We start from the raw sequence: 26,232 nt of genomic DNA, 5'->3' as shown, positions 1-26,232 counted from the left end.
CCAGAGCTGCACTCACTATTCTGCTGCTGGTGCAGTCACTGTGTACATACATGACATTACTTATCCTGTACTGATCCTGAGTTACATCCTGTATTATACCCCAGAGCTGCACTCACTATTCTGCTGCTGGTGCAGTCACTGTGTACATACATGACATTACTTATCCTGTACTGATCCTGAGTTACATCCTGTATTATACCTCAGAGCTGCACTCACTATTCTGCTGCTGGTGCAGTCACTGTGTACATACATGACATTACTTATCCTGTACTGATCCTGAGTTACATCCTGTATTATACTCCAGAGCTGCACTCACTATTGCGCAGGATTATTGGGCTTTACCTCTCAGCCAACACTTCAAGTGGGCTTGCTCCATGTGCCCAGCTGCGTACCATCCAAGCAGAGTCCATTGCAGCCAGGAAGCCACGTGCTATGCCGGTTCCCATTGGCCAGAAAGGCTGTTGAATACAATTACAGACATGTAACTTGCATCATATGCACTGTATTTACATATATATGTGTACATGTATAGATGGATAGAAGTATAAAAAAAATTAATCAACAATCCAGCAGCATCATAAAACATTTAATAGGGTGCATGCCCCCTGTGGTCTTGACACATCAGACAAAATATTAAAAAAAAATTTCACTTTAAATTTGGAGTGCTACCTCATTTATTTTTTTAAACAGAAGTATAAATAGATAAAATCAAATCAGACCTGTGATTCGCACCCATCACTCCCCACTCACCTCCAATAGACTGTCGCCTACTAAAGCTACCAGTAGTCTGTGCCCGTTCTTCTCTCGCACCAGCCCCGCGTTCTCGGAGGCGTACATGCAGGTAAAGTCAAACATGGCCACGTCCGGCTGCCCATAGTGATTGATGGCGAAGTCCAGTGTGGGCAGCTGCTGGTGGGTGGAGAAGCGGGCAGCCTCTGTGGCGTAGTTCTGCAGCGCCTCTTGGTCCACGTTGGCACGTGACAATAACATCTCTGTGTCTGCATAGTCCTGAGAGGAGAAGGGAGACAAGAGAGGAACGTGACGACATTATCAGGGGCTCGCAGTACTGCAGCCTCAGGCTTCGGGCCTAGAACATTATCAGCCTTACGTGTAAGATGACCCCCTTCTCCAGAAGACTCTGCTTCTTGGCCGTCATGACGAAGTAGTGAGTGTCGTCCTTGTAGTAGACGATGTTCTCCAGATCAATCCCTGTAAGGGCAAAAATCGAGGAGGGTGTCAGTATTTACCTCCATGACCAGCTCCCCCAAACACTACTAGGACCCCACACACTGACCCGTCGCCTCCCGCAGATCCTGGAAAAACTTCTGATTGAAGATGAAGGCGACGCCGCTGATCTCCTCCACCTTGGCCTCCGCCGTCGTGTTGCGGTTGATAAAGTTGGCCGTGATGGCGATGGCCAATTTGCCGCGGAATTCTTTCCTTCGGAATCCTGATGTATAGGAAATGTGTGGAATGACTGATACCTAAGGGTGTATGGAGAATTCCTGCCGCCCCGGGAGTGCAGGGACACTTACCGGCCAACGTGTTCCTCCGTCCATCTGCGCCAATGATAACGTCAAAGTCGTACTCAGACACGGGGTGACCTTTGGGGTGGACTGTCGCTCTCCAGCCGATGCCTGGAAGACAAAGGATCCAATGACATCAACGCTATACATTATAATAAGCACATCCTGTATGACACATTGTACTGTAATCACATCCAGAGCTGCACTGACAATTCTTCTACACTATTCCCATCTACATCCCAACCCATCACCAATACTCACGCTCATTTTCCTGATCTTCTGGAGGCTCGACTAGTCCCTGGAACTCAACATTGACGTGGATCTCAATACCAAGGATGAGGGAGACCTTCAGAAGGATGAGCTGCAGCTGCCGAATACCTGGGTCAGAGAAGGAGAAGACGCGTCAAAGCAGAAAAAAAAAATGCACTCAAGAGGGGATGCCCGTTCAGCACAAGGGGGAAGGGGAGGCCAACGCGACCCGACAGGAAGGGGGAAGGGGAGGCCAACGCGACCCGACAGGAAGGGGGAAGGGGAGGCCAACGTGACCCGACAGGAAGGGGGAAGGGGAGGCCAACGCGACCCGACAGGAAGGGGGAAGGGGAGGCCAACGCGACCCGACAGGAAGGGGGAAGGGGAGGCCAACGCGACCCGACAGGAAGGGGGAAGGGGAGGCCAATGTAACCGCCAGCAGAGAATCATAAGGACCTTTAGATAAGGGCCAGTGTGGCCCTGTCTCATACTAGGACCGACTTGGCCCCGACTTGGACCTCCCAGGACCCTTTTATCACATACCCCGGGGGCCCGGCCTTGGGACACCTGTGGCTTGTGGATTAGAAACCAAAACAAGTTCCCCAGCAGAGTGAGAATGTTTGGGCTGGCCGGGGCTCACGCTCCATCTTACACGAGATTCCTCAGTACTTGGCATGGACGCTGCCTGCAGTGCAAATACCCGCCAGGGAATGTCTGTGCATCTGACACCGCTGGCAGCCATTAACCCCGGAGAGGAATGTAAATCCACAGTAAGGAACAAAGCAGCAAAATATATACAGCGGGGGCACAAGTAAAAGGTCACAAGGTGGCAGGACCCCCCAGGGTAAAGAGATCACATACGCTCCTAGATTATCTTATATGTCCTGAATCGCTCCCTTTATGCAATTTGACAGCCAAAATGTCTGCCGAAAGGGGTTTGTTATGAGAATATATACAGGCGGTCCCCTACTTAAGGACACCAGACTTACAGACAACCCATAGTTACAGACAGACCCCTCTGACCTCTGGTGAAGCTTTCTGAATGCTTTACTATAGTCCCAGACTGCACTGATCAGCTATAAGTTTAAACGTTAAACGTTTTAACGTTTAAACTCCAATTGTCACTGGGGCCCAAATTTTTTTTGTCTGGATCTACAATTATAAAATATACAGTTTCGACTTACATACAAATTCATCTTAAGAACCCTATCTTGTACGTAACCCGGGGACTGCCTGTATTGGTATAGAAACAGCTATATGCAATACAGGGCCCAAGCACTAGATGGCGTTATATCAGGATACTCACTGATATGATCGATGGCTCCGGCGCAAAACTTTCCGTAGAATTTCTTGGCTCCGAGTCCTCTTAAGTCGTGGATGGTAAACGGCCACAAGTGCAAGACGTTGTTCCGGGAGAAGGCGTCCCTTTTCTCCACCACCACAACTTTGGCCCCGAGGAAGCTGAGCTCTATCGCAGTGCGGAGCCCACAGGGTCCTGCTCCGATTATCAGACACTGCGAGGATAGAAACACATTAATATCAACGTATCTGAACTTTTAAGACGTCCCTTTAAGACGACCCATTAGGCACCCACCTTGGCGTTGCTGCAGGCTTTGCCCTTCTTGTAGTCCTTGTGGCTGCCCCTCTTGTCGAGTTTCGACCACAGGGCTTTGGCTTTCCAATAGTTGAGTTTGGATTTGAGTTTGTGGTAGAAGGAGCGATAGTCACGAGGCTTCAGCTCTAAGTAGTCGCATAATTCCTGGAAGCTCTTCAGCGTCCCCTTACAGGTCGTGGCCTGGACAAAGCGGTCAAACAGGACGTGGGCCTGATTGGTCTTCTCATTGCGGCCGTCCTCCATCGCTGGGCCGGGACCCGCCGCCTCGTCTTCTTCCTCAGGAAGGCTGCCTTAATGGTCCGACATCTTTAACCTGAAACACACAGGGTGCAAAGGGTTAAGTTACTGACAAACCAGGACACAGATTTACTGAGAGTAATAAATTGTATCCCCCCTGTACAGTCTCCTCTCCCCGGGGTGTAATGGCTGATAACAGAGAGTAATAGATTGTATCCCCCTGTACAGTCTCCTCTCCCCGGGATGTAATGGCTGATACCAGAGAGTAATAGATTGCATCCCCCCTGTACAGTCTCCTCTCCCCAGGGTGTAATGGCTGATAACAGAGAGTAATAGATTGTATCCCCCCCTGTACAGTCTCCTCTCCCCGGGGTGTAATGGCTGATAACAGGGAGCAGTAGACTGTACATAACGCATGTTTGTTTGTAGGGGTGGTACAGTTCACTCAGGAGACCAGACATAGAGACATAGTGTGAGCGCCGTCTTCCTGTGAGCGTTTCATAATCGTTGTCGCAACATCCCGCTCCAGCCGCCACCGTCTGGGTCATCAATTACAGCTCAATGCCAAAACATGTCAGAAGGACTCGAGCTCAGTACCACAAGGGTTAAACAGCAGCCATTTTTTAATTTTCCAGTCATGTGCGTCCCATCAGTTGACGCGGCTGATAAACCTGCGATACTGCTCAGACGGATGGATGCGAAGGAAGGCGCACGGTTACTTTGGCGCAAAATCAGCAACAGCTTGTTCTTAATAAAACAACTGAAAGCTCAGTCGTCTTGTTGCACGTGAGGGACTGGTGAAAACAAGGCGATTAGTGACACACGCCGAATGTCAGAAGGAGCGTTACTCGCACCCGCTAAACCTCAAGAAACGTAAACAGATAAACTAACAAAATAGTTTCAAAAACGCTTCAGCTTGAGATAAAAGCACAATAGAAACTAAGCAACCAATCAGATGCCAGCTTTGTTCTTCAAACCGGCTCCGCCAAGATGTCAACTGGATTCTGACTGGTTGATACGTGTAATAACGTAACTACATCCCAACGCATTTCTAGACAATGGAGACACCTAGTTAGCGCCACATCCATTCCATGCCAGCGGCGAAAGGAAGGCATGTCACATTCCAGGAAACGCAACGACCATATCCGGATCCAGACCATACCTGGAAGCCAGAGGCGAGGAATTCCAGAGTCTTGGCCGACCCCGCAGGAAAGGACATGACACCGTAAATGTGACCCCCGGGCCCAACTGCAGGAAGCACCGGGATTTCCTTCTTAAAGGGACAGTAGCTGTAAAATCTATTGCTTTCTGTTATCAGCCGCATACAATGACAACGATTGTTATGTCTGATACTAGGGAGCAATACATGGGGTTTACTTCAGTCCAGGCACCTAGATTTATGGAAGATGTGAGCGGGCACGTACCTCGTGTTTCCATTATAAACACGCACCAGGACTCTGGAGCTGCGCTCATCAGGAAGAGTCATTTTTCCGCTTCTTCTTGGAAAGAACTGACCTGACCTACTTTCATTCCTCTTTGAAGTGGAGTCACGATTTATACTATAATGGCGGCTACGAGGGTGACGGCCTTATAGCAGCCCCTTTATTTTGGCTTACGAATCAAACGCCAGAGCGTGTGTGAAGACTGACACAACGAAAGTATAAGCATTAATGAGAAACTGTATTGTGGGGTGCAAATGGGCGCAGAGACGGCGGTAGTCAGGGGTACCGGGTCCGTCTCACACGTGTTGGATATTAAAAGACTGGACGTTGTAGTAGTCGAGCAGTGCGTGCGACCCCAGCTGTGCGCCAGATTGAGGGAGGATTAAATGTGTGACAGTGCGGCTCATGGAGAACAGGTGTCTGGCAGTGTCCCGCGCCAGCACGTATCGCTTCCAAAGCCGGAGATTTGTGGTTCATGAGCTGGTGATGACCCATGACACAATGGACATCTCTCCAAGATCACTAGATCCGTGGTAGGAGGGCAGATAACAGAGGAGAATAGCTGCGGGCGATATCGGAGACACCATCATCACCTACTTCTGCTGGTAGACGCGGCAGACACTGTTATGCCGAGGATCTCGGCGCCCGTTCCAGAGACTGTGTGGGTGGCAGCGCACCCGACAGCTCTAATAATAATAAAAAACTATGGAAAGTGTAAACGTGACGCGGAACGCCACCGAGGGTGACACAAGGTTAGGACCGAGTTTATCCTCATTCACTTTGATGTGGATGAGCTGCAATACCAGACACAACCTACAGACAGAAGGAGGCGATATTGCTGGAAGTAGCAGGAAGAGGAATACAGGACTGTATTAAGGATAATCCAAACAGGGATTTCTGTAAATAAAATGGTGTGTGAAGTTAAGTCAATGGAGGAACAAAAGACCATAAATTGGTAGACAAGTGAAACAAACACCGCAGAAACACGCCTGGGAGGCGCCGACCCAATACGACCCCTCACGTCCTGACCGCTAGACCTGAAATGCCTCCATTTTCCTGAGTAAAAATGCGGCGGCGAGACCCAAATCCTGCGCTGTCAGTGAACTCACATCACAGCTCCTCAGCTAACGTCCTGGCAGCGCCTAGCAACCTGTTGTGTGTCCCAATATCCTAAAATGGAGCTGGACACCCGGGAGATGGGAAGAGGGCGTCCATTCACACGCCCCGAGCATGAGGCGATCCCATAATCGTCCTGACTCACGTCTCTCACACCTCAGGCGGCCATTATCAGAAGGTGATTATAAGAGGCCAGTGACGCCCCGTGAGGTATAAGGAGCATGGAGGGAGCTTGCTGCTATTTTTGGTAACGATTTATGTGAAATTATTACCAATTATTCCTTTTAGGAACCAGATATTTAGTCAAAAATAGACATCGGGCCTACTGTGGGAAAACTTAGCAACGTTGGTCTGTGGAGGAGTAGTCCATAGCAACCAATCAGAAAGCACCTCGCATTTTCTAACCTGCTGTGGACAAATGATAGCTGGAATCTGATTGGTTTCTTATATAGGAAAAATGAAAGCAGTGGCCATTTTGTTGTAAAATAAATACTTGACAGAAAAATTTTACTTAAAATGATTCTGCTTAAGGAATGGCGTAACAAAAACTTGAGCAGTACCTCAATCTCAAAAACTTATACCAAATCAGCACATAAACCAAATTTTCCAACCAACCAAATCTGCTCAAACACCGACAGACTCAATATATACAGTATAATACAGAAAAACGGAACTATATGGCCATGACTATATATTGTGCATGCCCGTCAGCTTTGGACGTATACCCTACTGATGTTGTACAACATTTTATGAGGTCATTTTTTCACAATAAGTTACTGTAATGGCTGCCCAATATGTCTGACCGCCCATAGTTTTCAAACAAGGCTGACTTTATTGCGTTTCACTAATGACACTGCTGGGCCAGAGCAGAGGATTTGATCACCATGTTAAGTGAATAGTGAGGGACTATGATAGCCAACTATGAAACACTTAATACGCCCCATGTCCCCCGCCCTCTACCAAAACAGATGCGGCCATTTTCCATAACTCAGCAATGCTAATAATTCATTCATTTATTCAGAGGTTACTACCCACTAAATATAACCCAATGCACACAGAGCAGCGTGCTCCTCACACCCCGGCTGTGTCACCACACAAAGACACATTATTCAGCCAAGATCTGGCCTCATCCCTGCACAAACCCTTCTATTCAGAAAACAACGCTGCGGAGGATCATATCTCACGAAGGCGATTACCGGAGACGCTGAGAGATGATAGGCAATGGCTGCCGCAGTAAAATCCCTCCATTACTCCACACATAATATTATATGTCATCTACATTGACAATTATTATCTGCCAGCGATTAAATGTCAATGAGCAGAATTTATATGTAAATGATCATGGAGCGTCAACACGCCGAAGGAACGAGAACAGCAATAAAACAAAGGAGACGGGAAAGTACCAAGAAAAGAAAGAGCCGCTACATCTGCTCTGTTACCTCATCCTAAATCAATATCACGGCACAGAGCAAAACGACACCAGAGATCAAAATACAATGACAAGACGGAATATCCATTCTAAGAATGACAGAATCTCCATTTACCTGATAAGAGCTGCATGCTACAGAAAATCACATCTAAAAGCATAACACTAACAGGAATATAACTACTATAATACTGCCCCCTATGTACAGGAATATAACTACTATAATACTGCCCCCTATGTACAGGAATATAACTACTATAATACTGCCCCCTATGTACAGGAATATAACTACTATAATACTGCCCCCTATGTACAAGAATATAACTACTATAATACTGCCCCCTATGTACAGGAGTATAACTACTATAATACTGCCCTCTATGTACAGGAATATAACTACTATAATACTGCCCCATATGTACAAGAATATAACTACTATAATACTGCCCCCTGTGTACAGGAATATAACTACTATAATACTGCCTCCTATGTACAGGAATATAACTACTATAATACTGCCCCCTATGTACAGGAATATAACTACTATAATACTGCCCCCTATGTACAGGAATATAACTACTATAATACTGCCCCCTATGTACAAGAATATAACTACTATAATACTGCCCCCTATGTACAGGAATATAACTACTATAATACTGCCCTCTATGTACAAGAATATAACTACTATAATACTGCCCCCTATGTACAAGAATACAACTACTATAATACCGTCCCCCATGTACAAGAATATAACTACTATAATACTGCCCCCTATGTACAGGAATATAACTACTATAATACTGCCCCCTATGTACAGGAATATAACTACTATAATACTACCCCCTATGTACAAGAATATAACTACTATAATACTGACCCCTATGTACAGAAATATATCTACTATAATACTGCCCCCTATGTACAGGAATATAACTACTATAATACTGCCCCCTATGTACAGAAATATATCTACTATAATACTGCCCACTGTACATCGCCCTGTTGCCCGATACAAGAAGCTGTGAGGCTTTGGGGTGGAGGGTCAGTGAGAGGACACTTGTAATACTGCTCCACTCTCATACACACGTTATCTCTGCCGCCCACGGCCTGCTCTGTGCTGTGGTATAAGCCGGAGGCCCATGATTAGGCTTCAGGGAGGCTCAGTGGGTCAGGAGGAGGAGTGCGCAGAAACAATGCTGCAACTGTTTACAAACATAGGAATAGAGGCTGCACATTACTGCATCGCCCTAAATAAACCTGCTACAGGGCAGAGAGGATGGAGAACATGGGAGCTGCCGCAAGACAAGCTCATGTCATGTGCCAGCGAACACGTGTACACAATGTTTATACAGATCTGCCCCGCACATGGAATAATAATCATCTCCTGCCAGACACCCTGCTATCATGTATGCCAAAGATCTGTAGTGCACCCAAATCCACCCCAACCCCCCGCTATTAGAGGATATCGGAAGGCAGTATTACATGGAAGAAGTAATATTCATCCATAGGGGCAGTATTATATCCCTGTACATAGGGGGCAGTATTATAGTAGTTATATCCCTGTACATAGGGGGCAGTATTATAGTAGTTATATCCCTGTACATAGGGGGCAGTATTATAGTAGTTATATCCCTGTACATAGGGGGCAGTATTATAGTAGTTATATCCCTGTACATAGGGGGCAGTATTATAGTAGTTATATCCCTGTACATAGGGGGCAGTATTATAGTAGTTATATCCCTGTACATAGGGGGCAGTATTATAGTAGTTATATCCCTGTACATAGGGGGCAGTATTATAGTAGTTATATCCCTGTACATAGGGGGCAGTATTATAGTAGTTATATCCCTGTACATAGGGGGCAGTATTATAGTAGTTATATCCCTGTACATAGGGGGCAGTATTATAGTAGTTATATCCCTGTACATAGGGGGCAGTATTATAGTAGTTATATCCCTGTACATAGGGGGCAGTATTATAGTAGTTATATCCCTGTACATAGGGGGCAGTATTATAGTAGTTATATTCCTGTACATAGGGGGCAGTATTATAGTAGTTATATTCCTGTACATAGGGGGCAGTATTATAGTAGTTATATTCCTGTACATAGGGGGCAGTATTATAGTAGTTATATCCCTGTACATAGGGGGCAGTATTATAGTAGTTATATTCCTGTACATAGGGGGCAGTATTATAGTAGTTATATCCCTGTACATAGGGGGCAGTATTATAGTAGTTATATCCCTGTACATAGGGGGCAGTATTATAGTAGTTATATTCCTGTACATAGGGGGCAGTATTATAGTAGTTATATCCCTGTACATAGGGGGCAGTATTATAGTAGTTATATTCCTGTACATAGGGGCAGTATTATAGTAGTTATATCCCGGTACATAGGGGGGCAGTATTATAGTAGTTATATTCCTGTACATAGAGGGCAGTATTATAGTAGTTATATTCCTGTACATAGAGGGCAGTATTATAGTAGTTATATTCCTGTACATAGGGGGCAGTATTATAGTAGTTATATTCCTGTACATAGGGGGCAGTATTATAGTAGTTATATTCCTGTACATAGGGGGCAGTATTATAGTAGTTATATCCCTGTACATAGGGGGCAGTATTATAGTAGTTATATTCCTGTACATAGGGGGCAGTATTATAGTAGTTATATTCCTGTACATAGGGGGCAGTATTATAGTAGTTATATTCCTGTACATAGGGGGCAGTATTATAGTAGTTATATTCCTGTACATAGGGGGCAGTATTATAGTAGTTATATTCCTGTACATAGGGGGCAGTATTATAGTAGTTATATCCCTGTACATAGGGGGCAGTATTATAGTAGTTATATTCCTGTACATAGGGGGCAGTATTATAGTAGTTATATTCCTGTACATAGGGGGCAGTATTATAGTACAGGCGGTCCCCTACTTAAGAACACTCGACTTACATACGACCCCCAGTTACAAACGGACCTCTGGATATTGGTAATTTGTTGTCCTTTAGTCCTAGGCTACAATAAACAGCTGTAACAGTTATCACAGGTGTCTGTAATGAAGTTTTATTGTTAATATTGATTCTTATGACAATCCAACATTTTTAAAATCCAATTGTCACAGAGACCAAAAAAGTTCTTGCTGGGATTACAATGATAAGATATACAATTCCGACTTACATACAAATTCAACTTAAGAACAAACCTACAGACCCTATCTTGTATGTAACCCGGGGACTGCCTGTAGTTATATTCTTGTACATGGGTCATCAGGTACAGAAGCAGAGTTCCTATCATGTGACTCATGTGATTCTAGAGTTATTATCTATGGTGGTATTGCCCTTTAATTCTCCTTGCAGGACTCGGACTACTCCTGTAGGGTTCGGTATCTGATGACCTCCGCTTAGGTTGTGTTTTCATTTCTTCGCTCTACACTTAAACTTGATGCTTTTCCTGTTTTGGAAGTGAGCTGAAGCCGCCGCTTTGTTGTAACTGGCTGATACGTGAGACAGCACGGGTAAAAGGGGTTCTTTACATCAGCAGAGGATGAAACATCTGTGTTTTTTTCCAAAAAAATCAATGAATCGCACTTGGCCACAATGTAGGTTTGTTCAATCATCTCTTGACAATTCCTTCCTGTATATTCTGTGTGAGAGGTAGTCACAGCCCCGCCCCCTGCCTGTATATCCTGTGTGAGAGGTAGTCACAGCCCCGCCCCTGCCTGTATATCCTGTGTGAGAGGTAGTCACCGCCCCGCCCCCTGCCTGTATATCCTGTGTGATGGTAGTCACAGCCCCGCCCCCTGCCTGTATATCCTGTGTGAGAGGTAGTCACAGTCCCGCCCCCTGCCTGTATATCCTGTGTGAGAGGTAGTCACAGCCCCGCCCCCTGCCTGTATATCCTGTGTGAGAGGTAGTCACAGCCCCGCCCCCTGCCTGTATATCCTGTGTGAGAGGTAGTCACAGTCCCGCCCCCTGCCTGTATATCCTGTGTGATGGTAGTCACAGCCCCGCCCCCTGCCTGTATATCCTGTGTGAGAGGTAGTCACAGCCCCGCCCCCTGCCTGTATATCCTGTGTGAGAGGTAGTCACAGCCCCGCCCCCTGCCTGTATATCCTGTGTGAGAGGTAGTCGCAGCCCCGCCCCCTGCTGTTGACATCACTGATTACTACACTATATATTATTCCTTCTACATCTCAGGATGCAGATCCCATCGGCTCACGTCAGATCTTCCACTGCCGCCAGCAAACTCGACCCAAATTAGAATTCCTATCTGACGTTATCCCAAGATCCCTGGATATAATCCACATAAAACAAATCATCGGGACCGGAGAGTAAATAACTGGATGTGATAGAGATGGAGACTGTAAAGTGCATTTTTACAAGGCGCGGTGACTCAGACGATGGAGGGTTTATCAGGATTGGGACAAGTCACATGGCAGGAACGCCGAGAAGCTCTTAGATGAGGTCTCTAAGGGAGATCGCCCCAAAACCTGAAATAAATATTATATATATATATATATATATAATACCCGCTTCCATGCTGGCCCTAGCAGCCAATCAAAGCTCAGCTCTCATTTTCCCTCAGCAGTTTTAAAAATGAAAGATGGGCTGTGATTGGTTGCTATGGGCAAATTGGACTGTAGTGAAGGCCCATGGTCACCACCAGGGACTAGGCCCCAGCATCTTTTGAGCGTCTCCTGTACAGGCCTCAAAAGATTAGATACAGATACTCAGCAGGCAGTATCACACGTGGAAGGCTTAGAAACATAGGCGAGGTGGCTGCGTTTTGGTCAAATTAACTTATTACACAGGATAGGATTAGATACACAGCTCAGCAGACAGTATCACACAGGATGGGATTAGATACACAGCTCAGCAGGCAGTATCACACAGGAGAGGATTAGATACACAGCATCACACAGGAGAGGACTAGATCCACAGCTCAGCTGCATCACACAGGATGGGATTAGATACACAGCTGAGCAGGCAGTATCACACAGGAGAGGATTAGATACACAACAGATAGCATCACAGATCGTTTAACGAATCAGGATCCTGGGAAAGCTGGGTGTCAGGCTGTATGAATGCTGTAATATGAGGAGGGGTCACACTCGTCATAGGTCTTGCCTCTCAGGTTTCTCCCATGTACATGACACCCGCACACGGGAGAAGCTGTTCCTGACGTTTATGAGACCTCAGAGAACACGTTTATCTCACGCAGACATTTACAGATCACATGAAAACAAGCCTATAAACCATAAAACTTGTCCCCGAGTCGTCTCTGTGCCCGGCGGGGGTCACTCATCTTCATACAACACATAAAGTTACACACATTCAATCTGAAAGTGGATGTGTCAGTCTACACTACAGTGTCGGCATTCTATTCCTGAACCAGAAGGCTCAGGATGATCAAGATGGATAGAAAGGAAAGTGCTGATGGTCATGGAATCACGGCAGGGGCGAGAAAAGTGAATATGTGTCCATAAGGAATGTGTCCGGAGCGTGTAACACGGCACCACGGATCAGATACACCCCTGGGCCGCTGACTAGAAGATTCCTGAGCCTCACGACCCCCAGAATCACGTCCACAGTCGGCTTATATACCAGGCTGGGGCAATAGGCTATCGAATAGAATACCAGGACTGCAGTGGAGACTGACACTGATAGGGAGGCAATTCTGTATAAACAAGGACAATTCAGGGTCTGTAGAAAGCTGAGTGACAATTCTGAAACAACATGTAATTACAAAACAATACGATTAGTTATTTTGTTAGTTTTATGGTGCAGGAAGTGACATGAGGCGTCCCAACCAGATCCGGAAAAACAATATAAAGAGACCAACAACATTTATAAAGAGGTGGCCACATAGGGAGCGCTGCGGCTGTATCACACTAGGGGCTGAGATACATCTCTAGTACCACAGACAAAGGGCCCAGATACACAGCTCAGCAGGCAGTATCACACAGGATAGGATTAGATACACAGCTCAGCAGGCAGTATCACACAGGATAGGATTAGATACACAGCTCAGCAGGGAGTATCACACAGGATAGGATTAGATACACAGCTCAGCAGGGAGTATCACACAGGATAGGATTAGATACACAGCTCAGCAGACAGTATCACACAGGATAGGATTGGATACACAGCTCAGCAGACAGTATCACACAGGATAGGATGAGATACACAGCTCAGCAGACAGTATCACACAGGATAGGATTAGATACACAGCTCAGCAGACAGTATCACACAGGATAGGATTAGATACACAGCTCAGCAGACAGTATCACACAGGATAGGATTAGATACACAGCTCAGCAGACAGTATCACACAGGATAGGATTAGATACACAGCTCAGCAGACAGTATCACACAGGATAGGATTAGATACACAGCTCAGCAGACAGTATCACACAGGATAGGATTAGATACACAGCTCAGCAGACAGTATCACACAGGATAGGATTAGATACACAGCTCAGCAGACAGTATCACACAGGATAGGATTAGATACACAGCTCAGCAGACAGTATAACACGGGAGGATTAGATACACAGCTCAGCAGACAGTATCACACGGGAGGATTAGATACACAGCTCAGCAGACAGTATCACACAGGAGAGGATTAGATACACAGCTCAGCAGACAGTATCACACAGGATAGGATTAGATACACAGCTCAGCAGACAGTATCACACAGGATAGGATTAGATACACAGCTCAGCAGTATCACACAGGATAGGATTAGATACACAGCTCAGCAGACAGTATCACACAGGATAGGATTAGATACACAGCTCAGCAGACAGTATCACACAGGATAGGATTAGATACACAGCTCAGCAGACAGTATCACACAGGATAGGATTAGATACACAGCTCAGCAGACAGTATAACACGGGAGGATTAGATACACAGCTCAGCAGACAGTATCACACGGGAGGATTAGATACACAGCTCAGCAGACAGTATCACACAGGAGAGGATTAGATACACAGCTCAGCAGACAGTATCACACAGGATAGGATTAGATACCCAGCTCAGCAGACAGTATAACACAGGATAGGATTAGATATACAGCTCAGCAGTCAGGATCACAGGATGGGATTAGATACACAGCTCAGCAGTCAGTATCACACAGGAGAGGATGAGATACTCAGCCCAGCAGACCGTATCACACAGGATAAGATGCGATACACAGCTCAGCAGGCAGCATCACACAGGATAGGATTAGATACACAGCTCGGCAGACAGTATCACACAGGATAGGATTAGATACACAGCTCAGCAGGCAGTATCACACAGGATAGGATTAGATACACAGCTCAGCAGGCAGCATCACACAGGATAGGATTAGATATACAGCTCAGCAGGCAGCATCACACAGGATAGGATTAGATACACAGCTCAGCAGGCAGCATCACACAGGAGAGGATGAGATACACAGCTCAGCAGTCAGTATCACACAGGAGAGGATGAGATACACGGCTCAGCAGACAGTATCACACAGGAGAGGATTAGATACACAGCTCAGCAGACAGTATCACACAGGAGAGGATGAGATACACGGCACTCATACTGCTGTATCTAATCCTGCTATGTGTAATAAAGTCTAGGAGACATATGACCAGGTTGCTGTATCTAAGCCTTTATAATGTCCGGTCAGTGGCCCATGTATCATCTATAAGGGGTCCCTGGGGGCCACATCCATCTGGTGACAGCTGTAAATGTAGCGGCTCCCAAAGCGATCACCAAGAGGAAGTGCCTGCGGAGTTGGAGGGGGGGGGGGGGGTCACACCACATCTGGGGGGCAGTGTCACTTCTGGGGGGTCCAGTCCTCACAACTGGGGGCCCATGTCACATTCCTTACATGTTTTACAGTCCAGCTGTAAGATATTGGACAATCACAGAGAGGGCGAGGAGTCTGCGCAACAATCCAGAACCGGAAAATTCCATGGCTGGGATGGGAGAAGATTCCAGGGATGGACACATGAAGCGGCGCCATACTGTGCTCTGCAGCCTCATTATATACCGCTATATCCCATTCTGACAGCTGGAGGGGTTAACACTGTGCGGGGAGGGTGATCGCAGAGGCTGGGAACCTGCTGTCTCCATATTTGGCGCGGTGCGTGTCACCTCCCGGGCTCCGGCTCTGTGGAGGTACAATACCTGACCCCGCGCTGTACAATAGGCAGGACACACCTGTAATACACAGGAGAGCAGGGGCGGACATCATAATACAACCCCCATCATGTCACAACAGCACCGAGTATCTAATCCCATCATGGGTGATACAGTCTGCTGAGTCCATGATAACTCAGGTGGAGTTGTCCTTTAAGCCTCAAACTCATGTATTAACCCTTTAAACTCAGAGGTAACATCTGCAGGAGGAGATAAGATGGCTGAGGAGGGCGGCTGAAGATCTACACGAATCCCGCGCAGTGACTCAGCACCACAAGAAGAACGCAGCACGTGGACCCCCGGAGCGACAGGAGGGACCCACATCCCAGAGGGGGATACACACCGGACCCCGAACACAGCTTGGGTCACACACACGAAAAGGCATTGTGCCGCATTGTGTATCTAATCCCATCGTGTGCGATGCAGCCTGCAGAGCTGTGTATCTAATCCCATCGTGTGCGATGCAGCCTGCAGAGCTGTGTATCTAATCCCATCGTGTGCGATGCAGCCTGCAGAGCTGTGTATCTAATCCCATCGTGTGCGATGCAGCCTGCAGAGCTGTGTATCTAATCCCATCGTGTGCGATGCAGCCTGCAGAGCTGTGTATCTAATCCCATCGTGTGCGATGCAGCCTGCAGAGCTGTGTATCTAATCCCATCGTGTGCGATGCAGCCTGCAGAGCTGTGTATCTAATCCCATCGTGTGCGATGCAGCCTGCAGAGCTGTGTATCTAATCCCATCGTGTGTGATGCAGCCTGCAGAGCTGTGTATCTAATCCCATCGTGTGTGATGCAGCCTGCAGAGCTGTGTATCTAATCCCATCGTGTGTGATGCAGCCTGCAGAGCTGTGTATCTAATCCCATCGTGTGTGATGCAGCCTGCAGAGCTGTGTATCTAATCCCATCGTGTGTGATGCAGCCTGCAGAGCTGTGTATCTAATCCCATCGTGTGTGATGCAGCCTGCAGAGCTGTGTATCTAATCCCATCGTGTGTGATGCAGCCTGCAGAGCTGTGTATCTAATCCCATCGTGTGTGATGCAGCCTGCAGAGCTGTGTATCTAATCCCATCGTGTGTGATGCAGCCTGCAGAGCTGTGTATCTAATCCCATCGTGTGTGATGCAGCCTGCTGAGCTGTGTATCTAATCCTATTGCGTGCGATGCAGCCTGCTGAGCCATGTATCTAATCCCATCGTGTGCGATGCAGCCTGCTGAGCTGTGTATCTAATCCCATTGTGTGATGCAGCCTGCAGAGCTGTGTATCTAATCCCATTGTGTGATGCAGCCTGCAGAGCTGTGTATCTAATCCCATTGCGTGCGATGCAGCCTGCTGAGCCGTGTATCTAATCCCATTGCGTGCGATGCAGCCTGCAGAGCTATGTATCTAATCCCATTGCGTGCGGTGCAGCCTGCAGAGCTATGTATTTAATCCCATCGTGTGTGATGCTGCCTGCTGAGCTGTGTATCTAATCCCATTGCGTGCGATGCAGCCTGCTGAGCCGTGTATCTAATCCCATTGCGTGCGATGCAGCCTGCAGAGCTATGTATCTAATCCCATTGCGTGCGGTGCAGCCTGCTGAGCTGTGTATCTAATCCCATTGCGTGCGATGCAGCCTGCTGAGCCATGTATCTAATCCCATTGCGTGCGATGCAGCCTGCAGAGCTGTGTATCTAATCCCATTGTGTGTGGTGCAGCCTGCTGAGCTGTGCATCTAATCCCATTGTGTGTGGTGCAGCCTGCTGAGCTGTGTATCTAATCCCATTGCGTGCGATGCAGCCTGCAGAGCTATGTATCTAATCCCATTGCGTGCGGTGCAGCCTGCTGAGCTGTGTATCTAATCCCATTGTGTGTGGTGCAGCCTGCTGAGCTGTGTATCTAATCCCATTACGTGTGGTGCAGCCTGCTCAGCCGTGTATCTAATCCCATTGCATGTGATGCAGCCTGACGAGCAGAGTATCTAATCCTATCCTGTATGCCATGTATCCAGGCTGTGTGATACACGTGGCACAATTTCTGGGTTGCAGCCACGTAGGACCCTTCCTCAGTGCCATGTGGCAGCGTAGCTCGCACCCGCCTGTGACAAATGACAAGTTTCACATAACAGGGATACGCTGTGGGGGAGGGGTACACGGTGTCCAGGGCTCGTCTCCTAAACAAACAAGAGCGGACATTGTGAGACCAGGCCGGGCGACACCACAGGCCATGAGAGCGCCCCCTATGAAGAGATGGCGGCTTGGCCATACTGCAATCTACTGGAAAAACTCAACACCAAAAGTCAATATCTGTGTCTGGGAAAGCTGGGTGGCAATCTAATCTATCTAGTACGGCTTACGGAAACTGTCATGGCGGTTACAGCATCACCACTTCCCTCAGACGAAGTCGAATTGCCTAAAACCAGGGTGGGACCCCAGACTTATTATAATAAGAGATTTTCTCCCTCAGACAACAAGTTACAACGAGCAGGAGCCGGCGCTAGTGACGACAGGAAAACAGCGGCGAAACTACGAGACACGGACAGGCCGCAACAGCGATAATATGAGGCGGGAAAACTATGCAAACGCCAGACGGGAGCCGGAAACAAGATGGCAGGTCACGCCATATAATACACGTACACACAATCATTCACCGGTTATCGTACAGAACTACGTGCGCACGCAGTGACATCACACTCCTCTCCTGGCGTCTGGGCGGGTCGATAGTTATTGATGGGAGATTCACGAAAAAAAAACAAATCTGTAAAACCACAGCTTCAATCCTGAAATAGACTGGGAGTGGTGCATTGTGGGAAGGCAATTAGGAATCTGTCTACACACCGCAACGGCTAATTGGTTCACCGGCTGCGAATCCATCAGCTCAGAGTATCCCGCCATGACACGGTCTAATCCGTTATACAGGCGATGGAAATCGCGTCAGTAGCACCACTCGGGATAATGAGGTAAAAATGTCATGACGACATCATCCAGGAAGGTCATGTGACTAAACGATGGAAGATGACATATTATTATAATTGCAGTGTGTACGGCGGCCAAATACCAGGGATAAGCCCATGACAGCCAATATGGCCGCCACCATGGCCGCCTGAGGAGGAAGCAACAAGCCAACCATAACAATGTCAGCAAGGGGACACTGCAAGCAGGATCTGTGATGGCGGCCATATTGAAATCTGCGCTAAATTACAACCTCTAAGTTTTTAGGACTTAATAGTAGAAGGTGTGATGTAATAATCTGCGGCTGTCAGCAGCAGCACAGGTGTAGTCACACCGCGTCTATCCCACACCGGATTACAGGATATTTACTCATATAGTCAAGAGCCGGGGATTACAGGCGAGAGTGGGCTCCGGACCGAGAGATTAGGGAAGTAAGAACAGTGACCAGGACATGGAAGGTGAGGACCATAGACTCATCCCCGCAACACTGACCTTTACACCGGATTAGACGCTTATTAACTGCGTATGTCATCAGCCACCACATATTCCTACAAATAATATCTACTACAATCCATCCAACATCCTGTATTATACTCCAGAGCTGCACTCACTATTCTGCTGCTGGTGCAGTCACTGTGTACATACATGACATTACTTATCCTGTACTGATCCTGAGTTACATCCTGTATTATACTCCAGAGCTGCACTCACTATTCTGCTGCTGGTGCAGTCACTGTGTACATACATGACATTACTTATCCTGTACTGATCCTGAGTTACATCCTGTATTATACCCCAGAGCTGCACTCACTATTCTGCTGCTGGTGCAGTCACTGTGTACATACATGACATTACTTATCCTGTACTGATCCTGAGTTACATCATGTACTATACCCCAGAGCTGCACTCACTATTCTGCTGCTGGTGCAGTCACTGTGTACATACATGACATTACTTATCCTGTACTGATCCTGAGTTACATCCTGTATTATACTCCAGAGCTGCACTCACTATTCTGCTGCTGGTACAGTCACTGTGTACATACATGACATTACTTATCCTGTACTGATCCTGAGTTACATCATGTATTATACCCCAGAGCTGCACTCACTATTCTGCTGCTGGTGCAGTCACTGTGTACATACATGACATTACTTATCCTGTACTGATCCTGAGTTACATCCTGTATTATACCCCAGAGCTGCACTCACTATTCTGCTGCTGGTGCAGTCACTGTGTACATACATGACATTACTTATCCTGTACTGATCCTGAGTTACATCCTGTATTATACTCCAGAGCTGCACTCACTATTCTGCTGCTGGTGCAGTCACTGTGTACATACATGACATTACTTATCCTGTACTGATCCTGAGTTACATCCTGTATTATACCCCAGAGCTGCACTCACTATTCTGCTGCTGGTGCAGTCACTGTGTACATACATGACATTACTTATCCTGTACTGATCCTGAGTTACATCCTGTATTATACCCCAGAGCTGCACTCACTATTGAAGGATATAGAAAGGGTTACAAGACTGAGGGCTCTAGGACGGGGTGAGCACAGAATTCCGGGGTGGAACGTTTCGCTGTGTGCGCTGAGGTCACGATGACATCGGGTGTGTAAAAGGCGAAAGAAGTGGACAACATAATATAGAGCTCTTGCCATACCCCTCTCCACATGTGATGCAGGGGGCGCTGTGAGCTGACTGGGCACCCTTCAGCCGTGCTGGGTGTATGTGGAGACTACTAGCCAGTTGTCATCCAGCTTTCCCAGGATGAATAAAAGGCTCTTCTTCTGGGCCCCCACCACCCATTTCCTGCACCTCCCAAAATGATGGGGTGACGAGGTAGCAACATGAATATTCATGAGTCTGGAAGCGCCAATTACCCCGGCGGAGACGGCTCATCATCCGCCTTCCATTTAAGTCATTTTTAGCGCATGGTGTCTCGGTGCGTGTCGCTGCCTGACTATAATAAACACAGGGCGGGGGAGGGGCCGGCCATTATCTGTCTCCAGGAGAACATGGAGGCCGCTGCCAAGCCTAGGGCAGGCACTAAACAGTTAACCGCTCGGGCATAATTATAGACAGTCGTGGCCGGGTCACCGCAACCACGTATTCCATGATAACGTGGCAGAACATTTTACTTTTTTAGCTCAAAATTTATGACAATTATGATTGACAGGCCTAACTTCTCAAGTCTGGCTTAGTTGTCCATAGCAACCAATCACAGCGCAGCTTTCATGTTACCAGAGCAGTTTTAGAAATAAAAGCTGGTCTCTGATTGGTTGGGTTTGACCGCTCTGATAACGTAGGCCCATTGTGACCGCAGAGGAGGCGGAGCATCCGAAACATCCATCACCAGGATTAGACGGCGAAAACGAAAATCCTTTTAAGTCGGGAAAAGCTCAGATGTTTTGGAAGACGGAGAGAATTGTGGTTTCTGTATTTATTCAGCGATTTAGACGCTCCATTCATCGCCCGTTCTGTGTACACAGCGCATCAAAGGACGGCGACATTTGGGATTATATCCGGCCTCCCGCAACTCTGACCAAAACCTCCGCTACCTGACGTCTATACGAATAAAACTCCAGGACCGCAGTGAGGACTGACACCGATGAGGAGACGTCTCATTCCCCGCCTCGCGCTGGTGTTATCGGGGCACCGGATGGCGCTGTTCTGTTTGAAGGGTGAACAGAGGGTTAAATTAAAGGGCACACACAGTCCTGACACGTTACATATGTTTGCAGTTTGACAGCGCAGCTCGTGGCGACAATCCAGCGAGATAACGGAAAGGACGGAGCAAACGCCCGAGGCCATGCTCTTCACGTCACCTTCTGTCAAAGTCACAGCAACCACATGTAACACGACATGAAGGATTCTAGACGCACAGCATCATGATAACAGAGAGTAATAGAGTGTATCCCCCTGTACAGTCTCCTCTCCCCGGGATGTAATGGCTGATAACAGAGAGTAATAGATTGTATCCCCCCTGTACAGTCTCCTCTCCCCGGGATGTAATGGCTGATAACAGGGAGTAATAGATTGTACCCCCTGTACAGTCTCCTCTCCCCGGGATGTAATGGCTGATAACAGAGAGTAATAGATTGTATCCCCCCTGTACAGTCTCCTCTCCCCGGGATGTAATGGCTGATAACAGGGAGTAATAGATTGTACCCCCTGTACAGTCTCCTCTCCCCGGGATGTAATGGCTGATAACAGAGAGTAATAGATTGTATCCCCCCTGTACAGTCTCCTCTCCCCGGGATGTAATGGCTGATAACAGAGAGTAATAGATTGTATCCCCCTGTACAGTCTCCTCTCCCCGGGATGTAATGGCTGATAACAGAGAGTAATAGATTGTATCCCCCCTGTACAGTCTCCTCTCCCCGGGATGTAATGGCTGATAACAGAGAGTAATAGATTGTATCCCCCCTGTACAGTCTCCTCTCCCCGGGGTGTAATGGCTGATAACAGAGAGTAATAGATTGTACCCCCCCCCCCTGTACAGTCTCCTCTCCCAGGATGTAATGGCTGATAACAGAGAGTAATAGAGTGTCTCTCCCCCTGTACAGTCTCCTCTCCCCGGGATGTAATGGCTGATAACAGAGAGTAATAGATTGTATCCCCCCTGTACAGTCTCCTCTCCCCGGGATGTAATGGCTGATAACAGGGAGTAATAGATTGTACCCCCTGTACAGTCTCCTCTCCCCGGGGTGTAATGGCTGATAACAGAGAGTAATAGATTGTATCCCCCTGTACAGTCTCCTCTCCCAGGATGTAATGGCTGATAACAGAGAGTAATAGATTGTATCCCCCTGTACAGTCTCCTCTCCCCGGGGTGTAATGGCTGATAACAGAGAGTAATAGATTGTGTCCCCCCCCCTGTACAGTCTCCTCTCCCCGGGATGTAATGGCTGATAACAGAGAGTAATAGATTGTGTCCCCCCCCCTGTACAGTCTCCTCTCCCCGGGGTGTAATGGCTGATAACAGAGAGTAATAGATTGTGTCCCCCCCCCTGTACAGTCTCCTCTCCCCGGGATGTAATGGCTGATAACAGAGAGTAATAGATTGTATCCCCCCCCCTGTACAGTCTCCTCTCCCCGGGATGTAATGGCTGATAACAGAGAGTAATAGATTGTATCCCCCTGTACAGTCTCCTCTCCCCGGGGTGTAGTGGCTGATAACAGAGAGTAATAGATTGTATCCCCCCCTGTACAGTCTCCTCTCCCCGGGGTGTAATGGCTGATAACAGAGAGTAATAGATTGTATCCCCCCCTGTACAGTCTCCTCTCCCCGGGGTGTAATGGCTGATAACAGAGAGTAATAGATTGTATCCCCCCTGTACAGTCTCCTCTCCCCGGGGTGTAATGGCTGATAACAGAGAGTAATAGATTGTATCCCCCCCTGTACAGTCTCCTCTCCCCGGGATGTAATGGCTGATAACAGAGAGTAATAGATTGTATCCCCCCCCCTGTACAGTCTCCTCTCCCCGGGATGTAATGGCTGATAACAGAGAGTAATAGATTGTATCCCCCCCTGTACAGTCTCCTCTCCCCGGGGTGTAATGGCTGATAACAGAGAGCAGTAGCTTGCACAGTAGAGATGATGAGCCTGCAGGGTTGGTGTCCAATTAAACAAGATGAGATAACCCTACAGCCTGGAGAGGGCGGGGCTTTGTAGGCAGGGGTGGGGCTGTGACAACCTCTCAGACTTCACCCTAGTTGTCACCCAGCTTTCCCAGACATAGACAGAACCACACTACTTGATTGGTTCTCTAAATATCCTCCATGACCGGGTCACATGACCGCCCCCTTAATCACAGGGTCACATGACCGCCCCCTTAATCACAGGGTCACATGACCGCCCCCTTAATCACAGGGTCACATGACCGCCCCCTTAATCACAGGGTCACATGACCGCCCAGAATTGTTCAACCATAAAAACCACAAAAAGCTTTTAGCAGGAGAAGCAGAAGAGGCGCGATGGTCTGCGGGGACCACAGAATGTCAACAACAAGAGGGTGCGAACCTCACAGCATCATATGCTATCGATATCTGCACCTGGGAAAGCTGGGTGACACTAAACACTAGGTGGAAAAGTGGTGGCTACCCAGCTTTCCCATGCTCCAGATCAACAGATTTATATCCCTCAATGTCTATCACTACAGGTTCTATGTCGTTCTCATAGACACTCAGCTTTCCTACACTTCTGAATGAACTCACTACATAACTGGGCAGAACAGACATTCAGTGCATGAGGAGAACTTAGTGGCAACCGGACACCCAGCTTTCCCACGCTTCAGAATGATATAGCTACAGCGATATAGATAGAAAGACATTGAGAAATCTATATCAATAGGAGACATTACTGCAGGATCTATATCAAAAGAACCACCCAGCTTTCCCATACCCCCAAATTACAAATGTACACTTGGTATGTAGTGATAATGAGTATGAGAAAAGCTGAGTGACAAGCAGGCTCTGTTAGAGGCGTCACCCAGCTTTCCCACACTCCATAGAGATAATGCTCAAGCAAAATAGATAGACAGGCATTGAGGGATCTATACGAGACATCACCGTGGGAGCTATATCAAAGGAGTCACCCAGCTTTCCCATACTCCTGAATGACAGATCTGGTATAACTGACAACCAGGCTATCCAGACTAGTGCGGGCTGTATGTCAGAGGGTCACCCAGCTTTCCCATACTTGAGCAGGGTAAAGCTACAAGAATAGAGATGGTTAGATACTGAGGGATCTCCATCATGGTAAGCACCAGAGGAGTCACCCAGCTTTTCCTGAAATCCTGAATGTCAGAGCCGCTCCTTATGCTGACTAGATAATCAGGCAGAACTTCCATTCAGTGCACAAGGAAAGATGAGTGACAACCAGGCTCTTCAGATCACCGCAGGCTCTACATAAAAGTAATCACCCAGCTGAGTGACAACCTGGATCTCCCCACCACTGCAGGTCCTGTCAGAGAAGTCACCCAGCTTTCCCCTGCTCCTAATCACTACTAAGTAGAGTGACAAGCAGCATTGACGGACAATTTCAGTCACTCAGCTTTCCCATGCTCCCGAAAGACAGATCCGGAAATCTTAAGTGACAACCATGATCTCCACATCACAGCAGACTACGTCGGCAGAGGGCACCCAGCTTTCCCATACTCCTTACACTAGATAAGCTTAGTGGCATCACCCAGCTTTCCCGGATGCAAATGGGGTCGCAAGTGGCGGTCACGCCCGGGCACAGGTGCGGATGAATAGTCCTCCGTCATCGCCTGACACAATGCTGCGTCTTATAAGGAGCGACCGATCCCTGTGCAGACACCGCCAGGAGTCCGAGGGTTAAATATAGCATTAACCCTGCGCTGCCCCATGGAGTGCAAGCTCTTCAGCCCAGTAGACGTGACTCCTACCCGACATCAACACCGGGAACGTAACCTCTGCGCAATCCAATGTACCGAAAACACCTTCCTGCAACTGTAACGGCACCTCAGCTCTGCAGTCACATCAGCTCCTCATCCATAGGGCCGGGGCATGCTGGGAGTTGTAGTTCTGCACTGGCCAAGGTCACCTCCACATTCATGTCATGGGGTGGGAGAAGTTAACTCCAGCATTGCCAGGGTGAGGGAGGAGGAATCACATGTAACGTGCCGCAAGGGGTTAATCCTCCCCCGTGATGGTACACAAGGAGTTAAAAACGATGTAACGGCGGGAAGATACCATTTAGGGGCACGATATAGGGGGAGGTCTTACCTGAGGGCCTCATCCCCGGTGCACTGCGCCCCGCCCGGCAATGTGTGTGTGTGCGGTGCTCACCGAGCGGCGGCGCCGGATCCTCTGCGCACTGACCCGCGCTGCAACATCGTCCCCAGCAGCAGCCGCAGCGACTCCGCGCCGGCCCCGCCCACCGGAGCGTACCACTCAGCGCGGGGGCACAGGGGAGCCTCACACACACCGGACTCCACCACGACCACAAGTGAACTCACCCCGATAATGGTACCGCGGAGAAACAGCAAGCGCGGAGCCGTGCGCGAGAGTGGGACCTCCCCCCTACGAGCTGCTCACATGGTACGATCCACAGTATACGGTGATTGGTGGAAATGGAGTGTGAAAAATATAATGGGGACTAATGGGGCGGGCGCCGGAGCCAGGATGAAAGCACCAATAGGAGAGCGGGGACTACACATAGACCACGCCCACAGGTGTGCAAGGAAAGATTTAAAGGGAAAGGCACAACAAATAATTATTCATATAATACTGTTATCTCCACAATAATTATATAACTATATAAAGACTATAATATTATTACTATTATATACAGGAGATCCCCAGGTTATAGCAGCTGTACATATATCATTATATACAGGAGATCCCCAGGTTATACCGGCTGTACATATATCACTATATACAGGAGATCCCCAGGTTATACCGGCTGTACATATATCATTATATACAGGAGACCCCCAGGTTATACCAGCTGTACATATATCATTATATACAG

At 47.8% G+C, this 26,232-nt stretch overlaps 1 protein-coding gene across 1 annotated transcript in view; it reads right to left on the bottom strand.

The window, feature by feature from the left end:
- MICAL3 (microtubule associated monooxygenase, calponin and LIM domain containing 3) overlaps positions 1-25,643 on the bottom strand; it is a 77,411-nt gene extending 51,768 nt beyond the window's left edge. Inside the window, exons 1-9 of the mRNA XM_072144735.1 lie at positions 25,485-25,643; positions 3,370-3,703; positions 3,082-3,289; positions 1,788-1,904; positions 1,536-1,637; positions 1,295-1,450; positions 1,109-1,209; positions 751-1,008; positions 343-458 (exon numbers count right to left, since the gene is read on the bottom strand). Of these exons, the coding sequence (XP_072000836.1) occupies positions 343-458; positions 751-1,008; positions 1,109-1,209; positions 1,295-1,450; positions 1,536-1,637; positions 1,788-1,904; positions 3,082-3,289; positions 3,370-3,633 (1,322 nt within the window). The 5' untranslated portion in view covers positions 3,634-3,703; positions 25,485-25,643. The remainder of the gene's footprint in view (positions 1-342; positions 459-750; positions 1,009-1,108; positions 1,210-1,294; positions 1,451-1,535; positions 1,638-1,787; positions 1,905-3,081; positions 3,290-3,369; positions 3,704-25,484) is intronic.
- Between the last annotated feature and the right edge of the window lie 589 nt (positions 25,644-26,232).

The sequence above is a fragment of the Engystomops pustulosus genome, chromosome 4, assembly GCF_040894005.1.
Source record: "Engystomops pustulosus chromosome 4, aEngPut4.maternal, whole genome shotgun sequence".
Taxonomy (NCBI): domain Eukaryota; kingdom Metazoa; phylum Chordata; class Amphibia; order Anura; family Leptodactylidae; genus Engystomops; species Engystomops pustulosus.
The sequence above is the reverse complement of the archived record's forward strand: the minus strand, read 5'-3'. Positions and strand labels throughout refer to the sequence as shown.